Source organism: Cheilinus undulatus, linkage group 5, assembly GCF_018320785.1.
Source record: "Cheilinus undulatus linkage group 5, ASM1832078v1, whole genome shotgun sequence".
Taxonomy (NCBI): Eukaryota; Metazoa; Chordata; class Actinopteri; order Labriformes; family Labridae; genus Cheilinus; species Cheilinus undulatus.
In genome coordinates, this window is record NC_054869.1 from 26,972,891 (window position 1) to 26,996,959 (window position 24,069).

At 40.0% G+C, this 24,069-nt stretch overlaps 1 protein-coding gene across 1 annotated transcript in view; it reads right to left on the reverse strand.

Moving 5' to 3' along the window:
- Positions 1-4,438, reverse strand: part of srrm4 (serine/arginine repetitive matrix 4) — a 99,913-nt gene extending 95,475 nt beyond the window's left edge. Inside the window, exon 1 of the mRNA XM_041788354.1 lies at positions 3,812-4,438. Coding sequence (XP_041644288.1) covers positions 3,812-4,014 — 203 coding nt within the window. The 5' untranslated portion in view covers positions 4,015-4,438. The remainder of the gene's footprint in view (positions 1-3,811) is intronic.
- Positions 4,439-24,069: the final 19,631 nt, after the last annotated feature.

Sequence of the window (24,069 nt, forward strand, 5' to 3'; positions counted from 1 at the left end):
TGTGAGGCACGGAGGACAGAGAAGGGAGGACAGAGGGAGAACAACAAACTCTAATTACTCCTCCGTGGCTCTGGGGCCCCTCCAGCATTTTTATTTCAGGAGTTAAGAGAGAGACAGAGCAAGAAGAGAGAACACTGCAAACAGAAGAAAGACCCTTGCTGATTGAGCATGAAACATCTCCCTGTGGCTCCCCCTCAGCCTCCTCTCTTCTCTCCCTCTCTGCTTGTCGTACATAATGCCCCCTCACTTTCATTGCAATTGTTCATCACCCCTCAGTCATCCACAGTGAATAATGATGTTTCCTCTTGGAGAGAAAGAGAAAAAAGGAGCACGCCCGAGGCCATGCATTCTGATGGTCTAAGCATTCCCAAGTCCCTCTCTGGCACGGGCAAAATCAACAGTGCAGCACAGAAAGAGGGGAGGAGGGGGTACACGCACAAGTCACATCCTCCTGCATCCATATTCTCTGGGTGTTGTGTTTGTTTGTTGTGTTTCGCTCATTATTTACAATCTGTATCACCCGAAAGTCCCTCTGCATTTCACCCCGCTGAAAATAAACACAGATGCAGGATGAGCGAGAGGAACAGTGGGTGCCGGAGAAGATGCCGTCTTCTCTTGCAAACAGACTCGGGCGAATTAGCAGCATTATGTCTGCTCTCGGGGGACGTTCGCTCCCGCCTGCCCCTACCACGATGCCATCATCGTCACTGTCACCCTAGATGGAGCTCGTGGAGGGCCAAAGTCACTGAGGAGAGATTCCTTCTCAGAGAAAGTGAAGCTGAAGAGACAGCTGGGCCTGGATCCAAAGTCTGGGGCTATTTCAAAAAGGGCTGCTCAGTTCATTGCAGCCAGCCACCATTATCTTTATTATGGGTTCATTTGTTTTGTTTCTAATTTACCAGGAATAGATCTGAATGGTCTGAATTGGGCTTTGCATGATTGACACAAAAATTAAGGCTGTGTGGTTAGATTGCTTAGCCAAGGCGTGAAAAAAGTCATATTTGGTCATATTCCTGCACTAAAGAGTGTTTTTTTTTTCATATTCTACAAGCTAATAAAATCCTTAATAACCAGACCATGTGCAGCATTATGGTCCCGCTGTAATAGAAGCCATTAAAGACACATTATCTGGTTCAGTGTGTCTTTCCGCTGCCTGTGCTGATGTAGGATGAAATGGGCCATTCTAATCCTCATTAACATAGCTAATTTCACATAAGAGAAAGTTGATAGTGGGTGTCAGAACCACTCAAAGGTCACCCATGCAAGCCACAGCATTTGATATTCAAGTACACAGGCACTGGTGTATTTCTTTAAGCTTGCTTGTGGAGATTTTTAAACTGTTTAAACATTTCTAAGATGTTGTGTTTTATTAACTGTAGCCTTTCTGAAAGGCAGAGCAGTGTCATCACTGCTGTTGCGTAATGTTTGACAAATAGGCACAGCAGGAAGAGCTGTGTATGCAAAATAAGAGGTAAAATTGTCAAATCCAGCAGATGAATGTTGATCACGCATACAGCAGTGAAATGGGATGAAAACGAGATAAAAGCAAACAGATTTTTACTTTCATACTCCTTTCTTATTCTGAACAGGCTACAGCTAACCTTTGGTCAGAGTGAAGGAACAGACGTGACATGTTGCTCTTTCAGCAGACTCGGGCACAAAGCCTTGTCACAGGAGAATGAGGGGACAAGACTGACATTAGAGGCATGACGATACTGCCACATGACCTTAACAGGGGACAATTAACTGCATGTCACACTCCTCAGGCCAGCTGTGCTTGACTGAGACGCATGTCTCTGACTGCGTAGAGAGATCACACACATTTGTGTTTAGGGATAAATCAGCGAAGACGACGGCCTCGAGACTTAGACCAAAAGATTCCCAGTCACAAGTGAGCTAAAAGTGGACTAAAAATGGTCATTTTAAATACTACAGCTGAGTTATCTGCTGGTCTTGTGTCATGGCCCTTGACCACCTCCTTAACAAAAAATCACAACACTTAGTATCTTACATGTTTCAGTCATAACTATTTGTTCATAATGCAAAGCAGGCAAGATGGATCAAAAGATCAAAGAGATGGAAAAATGCCCCTCAAAATAAAAGCATACAGACTTTTGCCACATTATTTTTCTTGGCACACAGCTGCAACCCACTGAAAATGGCTTCACAGAACACTTTTGGGTCCCAACTCACCAGTTAAGAACGAAGGGACTGGAGCAGGGGTTCTCAATTGGTGGGGTCGGGACCCAAAAGCGCATGGGGAAAAAAAATATGTGGCACAATGTTCATGCTGTATAAAAGCGCTGAGTGGTCATACAGCACATTCATACATTTTTTAGCTTTCCTGGATAACAAAGCTGATTTTCCCAAGATAATTAGGAAATTTCTTGAGAAATTGCCAAATGTCCATGCCATCTACAGGGTAAATGGAGTGACTAAAATGTATGCATACTTGTCTATCTGTAATGATGTTCTTTTTTGTCATGTCTCTTTTACGGTTCAAACTGTAACCTTTTTTCATTAAATACATTTAGGTGGTTTAATATTTGGAGGAATTCAGGGCACAATTTCTTGTAAGCTGGTGGTGGTGGGACTACTAGACTAAAGGATGATAAACGAGCATCGTTTTAAAATCTACTCGACTGTCTCTGAAGGATCATTACATGTCTGGAGTATGTTACATAAATTAAGCCTCGCATTAGTTCACGCAAGACATGGTAGTCATACACCCAGTCATGATCAGCTGACAGCCAGCTGATCCCAATTATCACCTCCAAGCAAATTATGCAAACCAGTACAGTGGTGTGTGTAAATATGACGCGCTTCTCACGTATCCCTGCTTGCGTTAATGCGTATGCACCACGCTGCTGTGCCGGCAAGCTTAACCTCCTCCACCCCAGCCACCTCCTTCATAGCATAAAGCTTGCTGCACTCTTAATTCAGATCCATGCTAGTATGGATTAATTTCTTTGAACTTATTTTATCATATTCAATAAGCATTGCCATGAGCATATCTATCTGTATGAGGGTTCTGTCATCATGCGCTCCCTGGAAAGTTAAAGCTTGCTGCTTGAATAACCTGGCGAGCATGTTTTGAGCAGAGCCTTCTCCACCAAGTAAAACTGGTTATCCCTGTTGCAATAAAATGGTTAAATAAATGAAGAGTGTTTCTAACTGAACATCAGTTTAAAGCTGTTGAACCACCGTTTTTTAAAAAGACAAGAAGACACCAGTCGTAGGAGGTATGATCAATTATTCTTCTTGTGAAAGAAATTGGGATGTGAAGATTAATTGCAATTAATTCAGGTCCACAATTAGTGCACTACATTTTTGCATTGTGATTAATGGCATGCTTTATTGCCCTTTCAGCACACTTTGGTCAAAGTACTAAGTTCTTACTATAAACAGAAAGTCGATTACCCATTAAAGATTTAAATGATCATGTTTGCATTCAAATATTACAGTATTTTGCATTTAAAACTCTTCATGTGTCATTTTCTGATTATTCTACTGTCTTAAACTAAGAGTAATTGACTTACAGCATGGATACAGACCCGCTTTATAGGTAGCTTGAGGACTTAAAGGGAAAGTACAACGTGATTAATCATGATTTTTAAAAAATGAGTGCACGATTTTTAAATCAGTGTTAATTACGATTAATGTGATTAATCTTGACAAAAAATTTACCCAAAAAATACAGACCCTACTAACTTTAAAAATTCCATAAAGCAGCAGGATAGTAACCAGATCTTAAAGGAGAACAAACAGTAGAGGTATGTTTAGCTCTGTATAAAGAGACCAGAGAACTCACTCAGTCACCCTCCTCCGGGCGGTGATGCTGGCCACGATGACGCTCTCTGGTCTCGGGGTGGCCACAGCTTTAAAGGTCCCCTTCCAAAACTTCTCAAACAGCAGCTTCTCCTCCAGCTGCTGGATGCCGGCCGTGCCAACCTGTGATCCCAAGGATGGAGGGGGAACACAGGGGCCAAGTTGTAGAGAACAAGGGGGCTGCATCTGGAGCTCTAGGTCTCTTAACCAGACCAGTAAAGGAGTCTTTCACACAGTCAGGCTGGTTGCTGCTCAGGAGCTGTCCAAGTACTGAATCAAACGCTGCAGAGCGCAGCAAGTGTTCGACCCTCCTCTTCTCTCCTTTCCTCTCACAGCAGCAGGTCAATGTGTCAGCGCGTCTGTCTGCCCCCACGCTCTTCAGCGGGAGCGTGGGGAGAGGGACAAAAGCTGACCCTCTCCAACTGCAGGCTAGGGTATTGTTCTCCCAGATGAAGGAAGGAGGGGTAGGGGGAGATTTTGTTTCTTTCTCTCCGCCTCTCCTCTTCTGTCACATCTGCTGCTTTCTGGAACGTTGTTTGGGTCTGGGAGTCGGAGTGCTCCTTTTCTCTCCCAGCGTGCTCCCGTCGGCAGTTTCACACAGAATAAGGCATCACTTACATGCTTTAGTCCTGAGCAGTGAGATAACAAGTGGCTGTCTTGTTGCTGGAGTGCAGTATTTTGCTGTGGAAATGACTGGACGCCTACACGCACCGGGCTTAGGGTAAGTGTTGCTGTGGAGTGTCTGGAGCGTGCGTCGGAGAGTGTGCGAGTGAGGAGCTCAGCTGAGAGTGGCGTGTTTTGTCTCTTAAGCTGTGACGTCAAATTTGGGGGCTGGACTGAAGGAGAGGGACACCTCCTGTCAACCTCTCTCGCTCTCACTGTCTCACACTTGTCTTTTCTTACTACACCCTTGATTAAGTTCACATGCCTGCTTGACACTTGGCACGATGTCTCTTTTTCCTTTCTTGTCTCGAACAGTTTAATTCCACCTGTCTTCATCCTATTAGACATTTTTCCTTTTTTAGCTTCAATTTTTGTCTTTTAGTGAAAATTAAAGAAAAATAGTTAATAAAACAGCAAAACAATTCACCCAGATTTATGGATTCTAAACTTCTAGTCAGATGAAGAAGATATCTGCAGGAGTTAACTTTAGCTCTGGGAGGCTGTTGCATGTTTTTGTAATACCATTCTGACATTTAAAGGTCAAACACTTGATCAATAATGAAAATAACTGTAAGATGAAGCTTCTACAAATTCCCTCTTGAAAACAGATAATCATTGCCTGAGTAAAGATGAACTTTTCCTTAAATTAAAGATTGCATTTTCATCTTATAAAAGCTTATATCTGTCATTTTTTAATGATTACATTTCAGTCTTTATAGAAGAAGAATACAGCATAGAAAAAAGTCTTTCCATTTTTCACCATGTTTTTAGAGTGACAGACAGAGCTATCAGCTACCTCCAGCTTTTTCCAAACCATTACATCTTCCAGTGAACCTTAGTGTAATGTGTTCTGTTGCTGTTCATTACTGCTAGGAAAGTTATTGCCGTTTTTTTTCCTCTGTTATATTGAACCTACTGTCAGCATCACCGTGACTGATGCTGATGGCAAACAAGTCAAATTTTCTGCAGGGAGCAATAAATGTCATCATCATCTTTTAGCCGCGTGTGATGACAATACATCGCTCTGGAATAAATAGCAGCTGCACAGTTATTACATGTTAAAAGACAACTGCACAAGTAGTAAAATGATACAAGTATCTCATAATGTATTGGAAAACTATATTAATAGTAACTTTAAAAAAAATGAAAAAAGGGCTTCACCTAAATCATCCCTTTTTACAAATTTTCTATTTTTTATTATCTAAAGCTGCAACTATTGCTCATTTCTTTATCAGTCCATCTCTAAAACAGACTTTACATCGGCCAACAAGAGCTTCATGTTTACCTCCAACACACGTTTATGAGGGTTTTCAAAGAGCACAGGCCCTCAGACAGACTTTCAAGTTCTTGCAAAATGAAATCTAAATTTTGTGTCTTAACACTCCAGATATCTTGGAATAAGGTTGCTGCAAACATGTGAAAACATAGAGAGCTATGTGACAGAATTTTGGATTTAGACTGTTAGAAAGTGTTTCACCTTCTTTCTGGTTAGGGGAGGAAGTCCACAGTGTCACCAGCTGCTATGGGGAAGTACCCCACCCCCCTAACGCTACAAAGATAAATGACTATTGTACTCAAGTAAAAGAATATAACTGAAGCTAAATTAAAACGTATTTAATTCAAAGTTTACTTTAAATAGTAAGTACTGAGGTGCTAAAATACACAGCAAAGCTGACTACCACTCCCTCAAGGAAATATCCCACATTAAAGTTCTTCAGTAACTGATGGCTTTACTCTTTCAGCACATCATCTTCATCTAATCCACCATCAAACTGTTTGAAATACAGTACATTGCATTAAAAAACAGCATGAATTCATATTGAACAAGTTGAAAAATAAAATGTGAAACATTAAAATAAACATGAAATAAATACCTCACTGGCTGAACACAACTGAGGCAGAACGAGTCCTTCAGCAAAATAAATCTTCCAAAAACAAAAATGTAGAAAAGACAGACTTAAAAAATCTTCTTCACCTTGTGTGAGTATTGTCTCTACTTGTTGCATGGGCTTCTCCAATTCTGTGCATCAACTAAAGTTTCCCCCTGGACAACAAGAACTAGCTAAATAGTTCCTACCTTACATTAGGCATGTAAAATCAGATACTTACACAAAAATAAATTACTAAATTAATTATGCAAACAAATAACTCAAATGACATAATATTTATGGCAGTTAAACTGACAGTGTTTATTTAACTCATAGAAAGTAAAAATTAACACTGAAGTGTCCTTTATATAAGATGTCCTTTTTAGGATCACCTAAAATCACAGGTGTGGACTCTAACCCAGAGGATAACTTCACCCATGGTGCAAATATGTTTCATTAACACTAGTAGATCAACACAGTCAAATAACTCCAATACTGAAGACCGCTTAACTCAGAATGGAGTTAAAATCAGACTTTGGGAGTTAAAATCAACACCAAATGTTTAACCCTTAGATACCAACACTCCAGCTGTGTACAACAGCTGTTTTGGGATGTGATGTGGAATCACTCTCTCCCTGTCTGTTATTGTTCAGTCAACAGAGTCGTGGAAAAACAAGAGTACTGCTCTCGAGGAAAAGTACAGTTAAACTTACTTAAGTAGAAGTAAAAGTACTGATTTCAAAATGTATTCAAAAAAGTACTAATACACAAAAAACCTGCTCAAATACAGTAATTTGGGTAGATGTAATTAGTTTATTTCCCAAATCTATCAGCCACGGTGAACTACATGTCATCAAAAGTATCATAACAGAGAGATCTGTGCCAGAAAACAGTAAATTTAATCCTTAACATCAGTCCCTCTGCTCTGTCACAGAGCCAGGCAGCTGCACTCTGACCAGAGTTCACCGTAAGGTCAGGGGGTAGGCTAAATCCTGTCACAGTGAATTAAAAGAGAGTTACAAAGCAGCATAGCAGACTGATGATTCCTCCTGTCAGGTATTAGCTTTTTTATTATTGTAGGGGATTGTATGTCTCACAAGTGGGTGTGTCTTCGGCTTATTCAACTGACATGCCCACGACACTCTAGGCCAGACTGCCTCATTTTTTATGATTTTGCAACTTACTTTATAAAATGTTTTTAATGACTGGTGTAAAAGTCTGCTGCTGAAGGAGCTGCTCAGGGCCCCCAGAGTGTCATGCAGTGAGGTGTCCATAATAGATGTCAACCAAGGTTATGACAGTTTGGGATTTTTTATTAGTTTTCATTTTTATTTCATTTTCACTTTCTGTGTTCGATTTCAGTTTAGTTTTTATTAGTTTTGACTGCTGGTTTGTCAGTTTAGTTTAGTTTCTATTTTGCAAAAATGCTTTGTTTTAGTTTAGTTTTTATTAGTTTTAATGTCAGTTTTAGTTTTTTACAGATAGATGTCAGGGCTGAGTGAGCATCATACATTTTTAAAAACATATTAAAAAAGGCTACTCTTCACTTTTAATTTTATTTACTTAATAATGATGTTTGAATACAACTCCAGACATAAAACTACCACTTTGTGAAGTCCTAACCAATCAGATCAGGCAATTTTACACTCCCCAGACTTGGGTGTGGGTCCCAATTAGTGTGATTGTGTCAAAGACTAAAACTAAAGGTATTTTGCCTCTATACCATTTTAGTTAGTTTTCATTTTTTTCGGTAAAGCTTAGGTTTTTTGTGTTTTGTTTCAGTTAACTAAAATGATTTTTGAATTTTAGTTTTAGTTATTTAGTTAGTTTTAGTTAACTATAACAACTTTGATGTCAACTTGGCTAACATCCTCCTCTCCCCCACTTCCTCCACAGAATCCAGGGGATGGTCCGAAACAGAACTGGCCCTCTTGATCAGTTTATTAAGTCTTTTTCTGTCTCTCTAAGTGCTCTCTCCTCTCACCATCAGACCACCATCAGACCAAAGAAGCACTACTTTCAATGCACAAGACAACATATGCAAACAGAGACAGGTACCATTCTGTTTGCAGGGAGCACCAAAATCACAAAACCAACACAAAGCAAAAGTTCTTCAGGAGCTTTAAGTCTATTTTCTCCAAATCACTCCATCCATACTGTACACACACATTTTAATCACACTTGGTTAAGCTCCATTGAAGCAGCTCTCTGACACCTGCAGTATAAAGTAGTGATATAATAGGCTGGGCTTCTTAATTACTTCACGGATAGACTCACTGGTTACAGTTGTGTAACTTGTATGTCTATCACCATTTCAGATAAAGTTCAAATGCAAATTGTCTGTGTAATCTGCAATGATGGTGCATAAATGACTCATCATGCAGCCCTGTATTTAACTGTCATTGAACCTGTTGGGGGATTTTAACTCAGCCAGCGAGCATAAGTTAGGGATACAGTCATGGAATAAAGTATTGGCACCCCTGGGTTTTTTCCAGAAAATACACCTTTTCTCCCAGATATTGCTGCAGTTACAAATTTTTTTGGTATACATGTGTTTATTTCCTTCATGTGCATTGGAACAACACAAAAAATCTGATGAAAAAAAGACAAAATTGTAATAATTTTACACAAAACTCGAAAAATGGGCAGGACAAAATTATTGGCATCCTTTTAAAACTGCGGGTAAATCATTTTATTTCAAGCATGTGATGCTCATTTAAACTCACCTGTGGCAGTAACAGGTGCTGGCAATATAGAAATCACACCTGAAGCTAGTTAGAATGTATAGACGTTGACTCAACCTTTGTGTTGTGTGCCTGTGTGTGTCACACCAAGCATGGAGAAGAGAAAGAGGAGCTGAGAATTGTCTGAGAGCTTAGGAAGCAAAATTGTGGAAAAATATGATCAATCTCAAGGTTACAAGACCATCTCAAGAGGTCTTGAAATTCCTTTGTCCACTGTGCGTAATATAATCAAGAAGTTTAAATCAAGAATCAAGAAGTCCAAAAAATTTTGGACTGCTATGTAGGGCCTAGTGTCAGAAAGCTGGGTCTGCATCGGAGGTCATGGGTGTTCCAGCAGGACAATGACCCCAAACATACCTCAAAAATCACCAAGAAATGGTTGGAGACAAAGCGCTGGAGAGTTCTGAAGTGGCCAGTAATGAGTCCGGATCTAAATCACATTGAACACCTATGAAAAGATCTCAAAACTGCTGTTGCAAGAAGGCACCCATCAAATCTGACAGACCTTGAGCAGTTTGCAAAAGAAGTGTGGTCCAAAATTCCAGTTGAGAGGTGTAAGAAGCTTGTTGATGGTTACAGGAAGTAATTGGTTTCAGATATCTTTTTCCAAGGGTGTGCAACCAAATATTAAGTTGAGGGTGACAATAATTTTGTCTGGCCCATTTTTTGAGTTTTGTGTAAAATTACGTCAACTTTGTCTTTTTTCCTCCGGTTTTTTGTCTTGCTCCAATGCACATAAAGGCAATAAACACATGTATACCAAAACATTTGTAATTGCAACAATATCTGGGAGAAATGGTGTATTTTCTGGAAGAAGCCCAGGGGTGCCAATACTTTCGTCCATGACTGTATATGGCTCAGAGCCCATAGATTTAGCCTGAGAGAGTTAAAGAAGATAGTTGTTGACGTAAAAGATAATAAAAACCAAGAGATGATTTTAGACAGAATGAGTTATGACACAAGTCACTGTGTGAAGTACTCACAAAAACATAAGACTAGAAAAACACCAAAGAGTAATATCAACACTTTTCTCACCCACTCTTATTTGTAATTGTAAGTAGTGATCAACTGTTGCAATAACAATTGCTATTCTATTCATTATTTTCTCTACTTAAGGTCTGCATAATCTTGTAAACTCGGTCAGTCTTTCTTCTTTCTTCTCCTCATTGCTCACACACAAACATGATCAGCGTCTTGGACAAAAGGCTGAGGAAATCAGCATAACAAAAGGGCCGGCTCAGTGAGGACCAGCCGGAGCATGTGGCTGACACAAACCTCCCTCAGGGGTTTCAGCTTTTCCCTGCCTCCTACCTCCTCTTCTCTCCTCTCCTCCCCAGTCTGCTTCAACACGACACATAACATGAAGTAACAACTTAACAGTCTCCACCCCAGTCTTTTCTCCTCTTCTTCGCCTGTATCTAATGCTGCTTATCATTGGCTGCTGTGAAAAGGACTCTGTTTGGAAGTCTTGGGAGGGATTATTGAGTACTACAGGGATGCCACCCTGACAGCCTGTGTTATACTTGACAGGATGGATACCATTAATAAGACTGTTGAACATGTTTGAAATCTGTCAGCAAACCCAGCTGCTCTGTGAACATACTTAAATTAGAGTAACAGTATTATTGTCTCTGTTTGCTTCCTCCAGAGTCAGACACATAAATGGTTCGATTATCTTTCTGTATAGTCCTTGTTGGCTTATACAAAAGTTGCTTTTGTAAACATTTCATGAATGTGCCTTTTGGATATGCTCTTTGAAACATTACTGCTGGCAACTTATTGCAGATACATGGTTCTCTGGTTTTCAGGCCTGAGTTCTAAATCTTCCACATTTTTCAGTAGATTTACAAAAATCAAGACAACTTGGTTTCCATGTGTTAAAGACAAAATTCAAATCAGCTTCTAAAGACTAAATCACAATGAATCATTTCTCTTGTTTTTTTTTTTTTGTTTTTTTTTTTTCACTGGTAAAGCTAATGTGTGAAGGATGACTTGCCTTGCCTTTGAAATTGTTACTGTAGAGCCCTGTGTATGACACTTCCCTCAGTCCTGCTGGATTTCTGACCATAGTCACCCACTCTCCCAGCGCGTGCCGTCCACTCCTGCCCACACCCACAACAGGTGTGTCAAATCCCTACCGCATACTACACAGATCCTGACAACCTATGTCAAAAATTCAGAGTAACAGACAGTGTGTAATTAATGGTAATATTAATGTGTTCACTTAAGATTCCTCCCTGAGTGGAGGTAAACCATCACATCCTTGTCATGTGTAACAGTGTCACGCATGGATGAAAGAGCAGCTGGGAGCCTCAGACTGATTTAACTCCTGCTTGTAGCTTAGTACTAGGAATGTCAAACTAATATTTACTGACCTTATTTGCACGCAATTTATCAACATTTATTTTTGAGTGTACAGAGGTCGAATGATTTCCTCGTGGAAAGCTTGGCTTCATAAAAACTACATCACACTACTGTCACAGACAGTAGATTAATCTTTACTGTATTTATGCCATGCTGTTACCATCCTTGTCATTAGATGCTTAATAAAATAAGACCAATGTGAATGGAAGGGATTTTTTTCCCCAACCAACTGCATAATGGCTCGGCATCTCTTCACCCTGGTGCCTATGTGCGGCCATCGGCCTACAAAATATTAAGGGGAGAATTAAAGCAGTGCATTTTTTGACTTATTTACGAAGTTTTAGAGCAGTGTTTCTCAACTGGTCTAGCTTCAGGACCCATCAATATCTTTGATGACAAATCGCAACCCCAATCTCCAAAGATTTTCAACAATTCATGTTTAGTAAATAAAAATGTTTCACTTAAGATCTTGGATGGAACAGAATTTATGATAGGAACAAGAGGCAGGGCAAAACTGACATGTTTCACACGCCTCTTTCCCCATCATAACATGTAAATTTTTGCCAATTTTCCGTAGGTCTTGAGAAATTACTTCATTAACATGGTAAAGCAGCTCTTTCATTGCAAGAAAAGGAGATAAAGGAGTTGAAATATTGATAAAACAATTAAATTTACCCATTACCACAATAAAACAGAGTAAAATAAACAGTATGGTTGCATGTTCTTCAAAGACTTTTGCCACCATTTTTTTCCAGACACACATTAGCAACCCACTGAAACTGCCCTGCCACCCACTTTTGGGTCCCAACCCACCAGTTGAGAACCACAGTTTTAGAGCCTGAGCTTTATTGTGAAGCATTAACAAAGCATTGCACCGCTGCACAGAAACAGACCTATATTCAAACATGTTTATGCAGCATCGACGACTACAACTGTGATTTCTAACACTGTGTGTTTTCTTGTTTGATATGAGCGTAGACAAGTGCTTTCAAGAGAGCTTGCATTAATCAGGAATCATGACACTGGTGTATCATCACATCCAGACATGCCAATACTTTTCTTTGTGAACATGTTTCAATAAAGTCCAGTTCTTTTCCTATAACAATGCTATGATGTGATACTTAACTTATATCTGTTCATAAGTTTAAAGAAAGATTCTTTTTTGTGTCTCTTGTTGTTCATTTCCAGAGTAAATAGATTATGGCTTACTGAATGAGTGGTTTGAAGTTTTTTTTAACTTAAGTTGTGTTAAGCTGCTACTGAAATCAGACCATTTTTTTGACGTGGCTGTTTCATAATAAAAGTTTTCGAATAGGAAAATAATTGGGGGATGACTTGTTGGAAAGCAAGCGTTTAAAATACCTGAGCTACAGTAGAGCTACATTTAGAGTAGAGTAGGGCTTCAAGTTTTGGCCATAATGATCATCATGTTTATTTTGATCAATATTCAGATCATGATTATTAATCACAATTATTTTTATAATGTGTTGTGTAATGGACTGAGGGACTCAATCTGAAGTGTTCTCAGTACAATCAAATGTGTTTAAACCAGTAATGAGAACGTTGCCAGAAACCATTTCATGGCAGCGTGTAATACTGATGATGATACTGTATAACAGCCCATCCCTAGCTGGGATCTATTTTTGCAGATTTTGCACAATGTTTAAAGGATGAAGAAAGGATAATGTTACCACAATATTCCTAACACTGTCATGTGAATTTCTCTTTCCCTGATGTGGAATCGAAAGGCGTGGGCAGGAATTAATATCTGTCCTCACTAATAGGTATGCATAAAGACACAACTCTATAGCTGATGTGGATTAATAATGCATACATTAGCAGATAACATGAAACCTTGATGTATAACAACTGCAGTCACTTAATGATAAGTGGCTGCTTCATCAGTGTGCTTTGCATAAATATTGAGCAGACACACTCTTGAATCAAACCAGAGGGCAGAGATGAGCCGCTCCAGCAAAACACAGAATATGTTTCATTTGTAGAGGGGAATAGCTGGCTCTGCCTTGAGATGAAGTCAGGGTTATATTGGAGGCTGTGCTGAGGGCAGTGAGGTGGACTTACTCTTGCTGAGTGTTTTTATGAAGTGCTTCTGCTGGCACTGGTTTTATATGGAAAGTTGAGCTGAAGGACACAGAGCTGCTGTAGAAGATGTCATTAAACTGTTTAGAGACAATCATTTCATGTTTTAGCCTTGGTGTCAGTGTTCATGGAGAAAAATGCACTCAGAGAAGTAATTTGTTTTGAAGTGTTAGATAGCATCAGCAAAAGAGACTGAGCGGTTTTCAGTTTAACTGGTCCTTTCAGTGCAATACAGTAAAGACATTATTATAATATCAAAGGTGAAAGAATTTCTGATCAACAAGTTGGAGCTCTTCAAGACAAGGGTATAATAGTTTTTATTTTTCAGTAATTTTTGTTTTTATCCTGTGTTGACCTTTTGTTTTTCATTTCACTTTAGTTTAAATTAGTTTTTTTGCAGAGTGTCAGTTAGTTAGTGTTTTTAGTTTGTCCAGTAATATTAGATACATGTCAGGGTTAAGAGCTAAAAAAGTCAGAAAAAGCAGCATCATAGGCTTTTGAAAGTATGGACTATTCTTCACTTTTCTATTTTATTTATTTAAATGTAATATCAGAATACAACTCAAGGCTTAAAACTGTCATTGTGTGAAGTCTTGACTGATCAAATCTGGTCATTTACTCCCAAGGCTTGGGTTTCAGGGAAAGGGTTCAGTGGCCCAACATATTTTGTTAATGCTCAAGATTAAAATAAATATGATTTTTGACATGATTAAGTCCAGAAATCAGTGTCCTGTTTCAAATGTAAATCACTGCATCTCAGATGAATCATGAAGAAAGTTTTGGTCACTATGCTTGTGCCAGAGATTAAAAATAAGGATACTTGTCTCTGATTCTCTTGTCTTTTTTCATTTTTTATTTCAGTTCACTGAAATGATTTTGGCGTTTTAGTTTCAGTTGTTTCGTAGGTTTTAATTAACTATAACCAAAGCAGGACTCTTTCCTTAATCCCTCCTGCTCCAGCTGGATTTATGACCATGACTTCCACCTGCATTCTGCACGGATTCTGACAACCCTTGTGAAGATTCCAATAACAGACAGTGTTTTTAATTAGAGGCAATATTAATATGTTCACTTCAGCATCATGCTGAATAAATTACCTCTCTGAATGAAGGAAACCCTAAGAAAACATTCACATCCATGTCGTAACGGTGCCACGCATGGATCAGCAGCCTGTAGGCTCAGTCTGATTTAACTCCTGGTTATGGCTTGGTAATAACAATATCAGAGTAATATTTACTGACCTTGTTTACACATTATTTACTGTAAAGTCACACAGAATTGGAATTGTTTCCTGATCTCTGGAAAGTCTGTGTCACATAAACTACAGCATACTTCCATCGGCAGACAGTAGGCTAATCTCTTGGTGTATTTCCCCCAAGTAACTGCATATGAGCTCAGCGGTCTGCGCGCCAGGATGTGTAGTGATAGGGCAACAACAGAAAAAAGGGGAGCATGAAAGCTGTGCCTTTTGACTTATTTACAAAGAGTCTTAACCAAGAATCACATGGCCCATCTGCCTTGTGATGCTGGCTGTGCAGAGACAGACCCATTTTCAAACATGTTTACACAGTGCCTACAGCTGACAAAACAGCAATTAAACTACAATTTCTCAGTGAATTATTTCAACAGCAGTGTGTCCCCTATCTTGTTTAATATGAGCATGGAGAAGTACTTAAAAGAGCGCTTACTTTGTTCAGGGATGATGGAGCAGGTGTATCATCTCCTCCAAATTTGTTTCCCTGTGGGCGTGTTTCAACAAAGTCTAGTCGGTTTCCGGCTCTGTCACTTTCTCTTACGAGCTCCTAGCAGAGGGAACCCATTCAACTCTGGCTGACATTCCCAGCTCTGACGTCCGAGGTAAATGGAATGTAGCAGAATTCCCAAATGATGACTTAGCACAACATTATGGGATATTTTAGAAAATCTGTACATATCTTTAATTTTTTCATCATTCCACTTTCAAACCGATAAACCCAAGAAGTCTTCTGAGAGGTATTAAGCATTATTGGAGCAACAGTGTGGTGTGCAAATCGACACAGACAGACACACACACACACACGTGCTGCCAATAGTAGTAAGACAACCTTATTTCAGGAAAACAAATATGTAAATGAAATCGTTTTTGGTAAGAGAAAAGCTTTGAGCTCCATAATCTTCTGCTCTGTTTGTTGGTGTATTTCTCTGGCAGCACTACAGCGCCACCAACATGCACATATAAACTACAGCATTTGCATCCATTATGAATGGTTTCATGCTTACGTGGACAGCTCTTGAAACAATGCCGTGTTCATGGTGAACTTTTCAAAACAAAACAGAAATAGATCATTTTCATGTCCATGTGGAGAAGGCCTCAGAGTGCTGTAGCATTAACTGTATACAGTAGAGCATGAAAGTTAACCCTGACTTCCCTCAGTAGTGACTGTTAGGTGTTGTTTAAATTGTTCACAGTGCTAAATATATCCTTTAGTTAGTGAAATATCACCACTGGAGCATTAATGTACAGGACTCATGTCCTGGCATAAGCAACAGCTGTAGACCTAGAAACTTTACCCTTGAGAAGACAGGCCTGATTAGTCTCTCCTGTTGAAAGCTGATTGGCCAGTGTGGGATAAGTAACACTTACAAGTAGGGGTGTGTCAAAAGTCTAACTGTTTCCAACAGTGAGCGTTGTGAGTAACCTGACACGCCAGATGGGAAAGCTTCAATAGGAAACGTTTGAGAAAAGGCAGAGGCTTTGAAAAAACTCAGAGTGTGATTGAATGAACATTCTGTCTATCACATCTCTTCAGGCCAATCAGAGCAACAAAACACATGACTTAGCAGCTATCGAGCTGTGTGTGCGCTGCCTTGAGCAATAATGCAAAACATGGCTACAACAGACATGTAAGTAACCAACTTTTGTCATTTTTGAAAAGGTAAAGAACTCACTGCTGTTCTTTGTTCTTCTTTTGATGAAGAATAAATGTCAAGTTCTGATAAAACTTACGCTTTAGCAGCATCCACGCTAAGCTCTTCCACCATTATTGCACCAGCTCTCGCTGCTGCTTGTTTACGTCACGACTCTGCCATGCCTGAAAGTACTGCCCCTCATCGCTGATTGGTCCTGTCACTTTCTAACCAGGCCAAAATGGTTCAGATGGAAGCTTCACAAGATGGATTCGCCAGTGAAAAACAAGGAAATGGGCGTATCCATCTGCTTTGCAAGGTTACGCTGTGAGTGCATTTACAAAAATCTGCTGATGCATTTTCATAACATTGAACTGAACTAGTTTTATACTGAAAATAGTTTCTACCAGCACAAAAAGCACCCTCAATGAGCCAAGGCCTTAAATGCACTATTGAATGGCTGTAATTATACTAAAGGTGTCATATTTCACTGTAACTGGTGCACGGTGTACAGGAGGAGGACACTGAACTTCTGTTTCATCCATATTTTGATCTTGTGCTCTGTCTACAATATCTTGTGACTGAGGTGCTTGTTTTACTTCTGTGATTTTCTTTATACATATAATTATTTTGCAAATATGCATCATTTTCTTTTTGAATGACTACTTGTCTGTATAAAAGGTGATGTGCATGCGACAATAAAGGGCCTTGAGTCTTGTCAGTCCCCTGTAATTTTATGGGTTAGCTGACATGCAGCTCAAGCAAAGCATGAGGCGCATTCATTCAAAGCAAGTCAGATACTGGATGAATTTTTAAAAGAAGCAGTGGGAATATATAACAAGTTATTGGCAGGGCTCAATGGCTCAGAGCCAAAGCTGACTGAAATTGCAGTTGTTAGAGCAGATGGATTCATCTCTATGGATTTTTAAAGTTGCAAATCTATTCAGTAAAAATGGAAGCTTGTTCAGAAATGTAATGTTCCTTTCTCTTTAGCAACACAGTCTCCAGTCAATGTGTTTCTTTGTTTGTTGTTCTTCCACTGATTTATAAGTTGTTATTTTTTACTTTGTTCTGGTTGAAAACAGTGAAGCAAATATTCACCCGTCCTTTTAAACCCTGAGGAGTGTTTTCTTTTCTTAGCATTGTTCATTTATTTCATTTTATCAGCATGTACACCTCCTCATAACTCAAGGAGCAATCTGCTGGTATTATCAGAAGATGGGCTGTCAGTGGAGCATTCAGGATAGCACAATTTATTTAAAAAGTTTTGTAGCGATGTGACAAGATGTTTTTGCCCAACTTTTACTCTGTAGTTTTAGTTAAATAGGTTTAGGGTGTAGCTGTAAACTTTAGAGTTTGGCTAACAAGTAGTGAAACTAGGACGAGGATGCTGCTTCATGTCTGACAGTCTTTGTTTTCTGAACATCTGTGATTCATGTTGTCAGAATGATTAATCACATTCTTCTGTGCTGTTTCACAAAAAGGAGTTTTTTTTTCCTTGGTCTTTCCTCATGGTTTGATCACAGCAGGTGAGCATCTGTACAATTTGGGTTGCTTCAGGTTTCATATTTTGTGTAACAAGCTGTTTGTGTTTGTTCAGTATGCAGCTGATGCCAAATTAGGACTGTGTATTGGTACATAGAGGATTAAAAAAAAAATCACGCCACAGCTCCAAACTTTCCCCCGAAAAATCATTTTCTTTCAAATTCCTGAAGATGTGTTAAAAATGCTTTAGATGGCAGAAAAGCTCAGATCAATTCCTTGATTATACAGGCACCACTGTTTTAAAAAAGCTGTTCACATCAATACAGTTTCATTTTTTCTCTATCTCATGGTTTATCGTGGCATCAATATACACAAAATGTACCAAGATAAATAGTTCTGAAGGTGCTTTGTTTGATTTCTGCAGACATGCCTTTGTTGTCATATCCTTTATTGTTGCAATGACTTACACAGTCACTGGCTAGTTGTTGTAGGAGCTAACTAGCAAGTAATGAGACTGTAAACACAAAAGGTTCTTTGCAGATGGCTTCACACAACGGCAAAGAACATCCGATGGGGGGGGCAAAAAGTGCCTTCATAGAGTCACATTCTCAAAAAGGCCATGTTTTGGAGAGGCATCTGGCTGTAGTCCTCTATGGTGGGTGTTTTGGGCTCATCTGTTGCACACTTCTACCATAGGCGACCCCGGCTGTGGGGCAGGAAGTGACATAATAACTCTTGTTGGGTTTTTTCTTAGTTTGTGGTATGTTACTTTTAATCGTATCCCCCTCCTAACCCTAACCCTTTTTTGGATTTTCCTTAGTTGAATTTGAAATTATCCCCCTCAGTAAATTTTCGATTTTTATTCATAAAATACTGCTGATATGAAACATAGCCATGTTGTTTCTACAGCTGATGTCCATCTCACCAACCGTCTCGCTCATTGTGACGGGAAATGTGTCTCTTTTTAGAGATCCAGACCATTAAGCTCAGCTCAGTAGAGCTGGTTGTTTGGCTTCCATACAGCTCCTCACTAACCTGACACACCAGATGGATGCGTTTCACACATCCATCTGGAAAACCTTCAATAATACAGCGTTCAGGAAAGGGTAGAGTCTTTGAAAAAAACTTGGAGGGTGGCTGGATGAACTTTCTGTCTGTCACATCTTTACGGGCAAATCAGAGCAACAAAACACCTGATATCGTAGCCGCTACCGAGGTGCCCGTACGCAGCTACTGAGGAATCAACTCCATACAGAACTGCATAACGTGAACCACGGGGACTACAGACACATCAGTACACAACTTTTGCCATTTTTGAAAAGAAAATGACTCAATGCTGTTCTTTGTTCTTCTTTCATGAAGAAATGTCATCAAGTTCTGATAAAACTGGTGCTTTAGCAGCATCTACGCAAATGTCTTCCATCATGATTGCACCGATCTCTTGTTGTTGCTTGCTTACGTCACGACACCGCCGCGTCCAAAGGTACTGCCTCTTGTCACTGATTGGTCCTGTCACTTTCTAACCGGGCCCAAACGGTTCAGACAGGAGTGTTGCAAGATGGATTCACCACTGAGAAACATGGAAACGGGTGTCTCCATCTGCTTTGCAAGGTTAGCTCCTCACTATAATAGCTTGGCTTTTTAAATTGGGATTAAATAATGTCAAAAAATGGAGGGAAACTGTCACTCAAACAGGAGCTAGGTACCGTATCTGATATAAAAGAGCTTCATAGACATGGTTAATTCCATTGCTAGCACAACATTGTTTCAATTAAAAGCATGCTTGTTGAAAACAAATGAGCACCTGCTTCTATGTTAAACGGGCTCAGCTAACCTATTGGCTCAGTTCAAGGCTCTTGTTTCCCTTCATGGCTGGATGACTCTAGACGTTAGGAGGTCTCAAGGACTGAGTAATTTGTGATAATGATAGCCACCAAACCAGGAAAATCATTGAAACTGTGGTAAAATCACTTTTTGTAAAGTGTAGGAATCATATTCACTGTATGTAGAACTTTTCTGATGATAATTGCAGTGTAGAGGCCCATTTAGAGCTCTTACTTAGAAACCTCCTCTGTTCCTATTTATACCTTATGGCTGACCCCCATGGACATTCTGGATCACATGATTGCAAATGTCCTCAAGTATCACTGCGCGTTGTGATCTGTGGGTATGCACAGAGACAGCTGAAACATACGTGGGTATGTCACATCTGTGTTTGCTAAGGATGTGCATTATTCATTATCTAAATTATTTAATGTAAAGTCCCTTGTTGGGCGGCACCAAAATTACTAGTATTTTAACCCAGTTCTTAATGTTTTTAATCATTTCAGGCTTACAATCTCAGTCAAATTCTCTATCAAAACTGTAATGCAGCAACCAACCACTAGTAGCCACTATAGCTCCAGTTAATGGTTACTGCCATGTTACCATGAAACTCTTTAATCTGAACGGCAAACTGATTGCACCAATAGCATCTTGTAGTGGCAGAGTGGTTAGCACAAATTTGATCAAGAAATTGGGATGAAGTTGTATGTAGGCTGTGTCAGATTATAACCATCAGCTTGGATTTCATTTAAGCTTTTTGCAAACTCCAAGTGGCTTTCATGTGCTTTGCCCTAAAGAGAGGCTTCCATCCAGCTACTCTGCCATTAAGTCCAGAGAGCTGCAGGGATGTTTGTCCTTCTGGATCTTCGCCCCAACTCCACACAGGATCTCAGCCAGTGACCATCAGGTTCTTCGTCACCTCTCTTACTTAGCCCTTTCTCCCCTGATTGCTCAGTTTGCCCGTGCGACCAGATCTTGAAAGAGTCCTGGTTGTGCCAAACTTCCCCTATCTAAAAATTACAAAGGCCACTGTGCTCTTGGGAACCTTCAGTGCAGACGATTATTTTTGAAGCCTTCCACAGATCTGTGCCTTGCAACAATCCTGTCTCTGAGCTCTGCAGTTCGTTTGACCTCATGGCTTGCTCTTTGCTCTGATATAGGTTGTCAGCTGTGAAGAAGAAGAAGAAATGAACACACCAGAAAAGTGGGGAGCAACATGAAGTTTCAACCTTGTCTGACTGCTTTCTATTCGGAGTGATTTCTTCAACAGCCTCCTTCACAGATTATCAAACACCGCCTGGATAAAGATGGCCAGTGGTTAGTGCTTCAAACACTTTATGAATTGATTTGGTTCCATCACTGCTGATGAACAGAAAGTGCACTCAGGTGATGAATGCATCCACAATCAAATGGCCAGACCTCTAAAACATTTGACATGACTAAAATACATTTCTGCTTAAACTTTAAGACCTTCTTTTCAATTCTAAACTACAAACAACTTTTCAAAGTAGGACCAGCTTTCTAAGAGAATAAAGCCAGGCATGCATTGTCACTATGCTGCAGGACGGCTGCCAACAAAGACACAGGCTCTTTGATTGGTTTGACGGTTTACCCAGAATCCCCTCATTAACATGTAAACCCCAAATTCAAGGTGCTGTGGTTCAAGCTGCTCAAACCTGATAAGATATTTCATTTTTAGGCTAATGCAATTTTGGGAGGTAAATAGAGCCTGTGTGTCTTCTTATTTGAGACATAGCATAGGGAACAAGGTGTGAGGAGGTGTTTGATAAAAGTTAACTAAAACAGAGAGAGTTACACACTCAAAATATGTCTCACAATTTTGTTTGTTCCTGTAAAGGAAAAGAGACAAATAACAGCACTACTGAAAATGCAGTGGGATGTATTGCTTGAGTGGATAATACTTTTATCATAATGCAGGGTATGAATGTATTCACATTTCAGCTCTGTATCAGCACTGTCACAGAGAGAGAGGTGTATGCATGTAGAAAAGTGGCTCAGCCTTAGAGACATTGAATGAAACCAGTAAAGCAGTCAATCTGGCAGTGTAATTACCCATCATGCCGCAGCTCATAACTCCTCTTTTCCCCCTAGGTGCATGGAGAGATAAAATAAAGATAATCCCTCACATCCAGCCTAACTCTGCCTCGCAGTGCAGTTTGTCTCCATAGAAACTTCCCTTTAAAATGTTAAAATTGGCCAATTTAATCTGAACGGTGACAAGAGAGTAATTAACAAATAGGTGAAAATCAGCATAGCAGGGTGAGAAGCTAAAAGGTTGTTCTTTGTTTATGATGGCAGATATAAAAATTACCCCAGAAGAATTGTGCGTGTTAAAGCCTTTGTGCTGATTTGAATAAAGTAGTTTTTCACTCAGCACTCACAGAGGTACCACCATTATGATGAACTTTTTCAATAAGGCTCCACAATCTAATATGTGTACACATTAGTATTTTTTTCATTCAAAGGAAGGGTTCAATAAAAGCCTCAGGAGGAAAGACATTTCTCCATGTAGTATTTTAAATCATCCTCCTATGACTGACATCAGCACACGCTGATCAATACATCTTAATGACCTGATAAGCAAAGACTGCTGTTCAGGCAAACAAATTGACCGACTCCTTCAGCCAATACAATAATGTGACAATCAGATAGCCAGAGTTTCAATAGTGACAGCAAGCATGCAACTTTGCACTGACCTTCAAATACCATGTATGTAGTCACAAGAGCCTCAAGATAGGTAGAGCATATTGCAGATACATTTTCAGATCTATGTGGTAGGTTGTGTAGAGGTAAAAAATATTTAACCCAAACCACAGGAAATAACTTCAAAGACATCCCTGACAACACATTCCTCATAAGTTTCAACTTAAAACATCTGAATAAGTGCTAAGCGATCGAGTTTCAATTACAATTGTTGTTTCTGTGGATCATAAAAACAAAATATTTCAGAAAGGTAAGAAAGTTCAGTTTGCATGTCATGAGTAATAACGAGAGCTTAGTTCATACTGAATAGCTAAGGAGGCATTCATGCTTTCTGAAGCATTAAGAGTTGAAAACCAGTATGCACAAGAGCAGATTCACTGTATGCATCCAGCCTATCAATGCATCTCTGAGAAGAATGTAAGGAACTGTAACTCTTTCAGTGTGCATTTTGATATAAAAGATATAATACAAGACTCCCTATGTTTTTAAATAATGCTTTGTTTCTGCATTTGTTCCCAGGGCTATTTGAAGGTATTTATGCTATTGTCAAAGATTTATGGATCATTCAAGGGGTCCCTGCTCAACCTCTCCCACATAAACAGTCATTAATCACAAAGACCTTTTTGCATGCTATCTTAACTATCTGGTTTTCAACATGTGAGGCGCACATCTCCTGGGGGGCATGAGGGGACCTCAGGATTGAAGTCTGAAAGAAATAAGACATATTGGAAATTTAGCAATTTATTAATTTAACAAACAGGAGGCTCAGTAAAGTGTGGAAGAACCAAACACAGCCACAACAGTCTGGCACCTCCTCCTCATGATGGTCACCAGCCTGGTCACACACTGCTGTGGGATGGCATCCCATTCTTCACCTAGCACTGGCATTGGCAAGTCAGCTAGTGTTGGTCACTCTGGCACCAGCAGCACGCCCAAGCTGATCCCACCTGTGTTCAGTGGGGTTGAGGTCAGGACTGCTAGCAGGCCATTCCACCCTTTCCACTCCCAAATTGGAGATAAGTCCCGCTCTGTGGGGGCGAGGGTTGTCATCTTGGAGGACAGAGTTTGGTCTCAGATTGTGGAGATATGGGATTGCCGCTATTACTGTACTATACCACCAAAAGATGTCACTCTATCAGTGCAGTGTTCTCAGCATCTTCTCCAAGCTTTGACCCTACAATCCAACTGCTGGCGGCAGAATCTGGATTCATTGCTCAACATAACATTTCTCCACATATTCAGGATCCAGTGCACATGTTGCTGACACCAGCACAAATGGGCCTGATGGGGAAAAAGGAGTGATGGCAGGCCACCTGACAGCCTTATGAGACCAGAGATGGGCGGCGTGCAATCTGTTCCAGATTGTCTGGGCAGAGAGCTGTCGCCCATGTTGTGCTGCAAACCTGACTGCAAATGTGTGAAAGACAGCCCATGGTTCCTAGGTACTCACAGGGTGAGGAAACTTTTTAGGGGTGATGTCTTCTTGAGATGCATTCCCTCTCTGACATCCCTTTTTACCATCTACCCTGGAGATGGTACTAGGGCTCGCTACAAGTGATGGTTTTATGGAACACCAGCTTGAA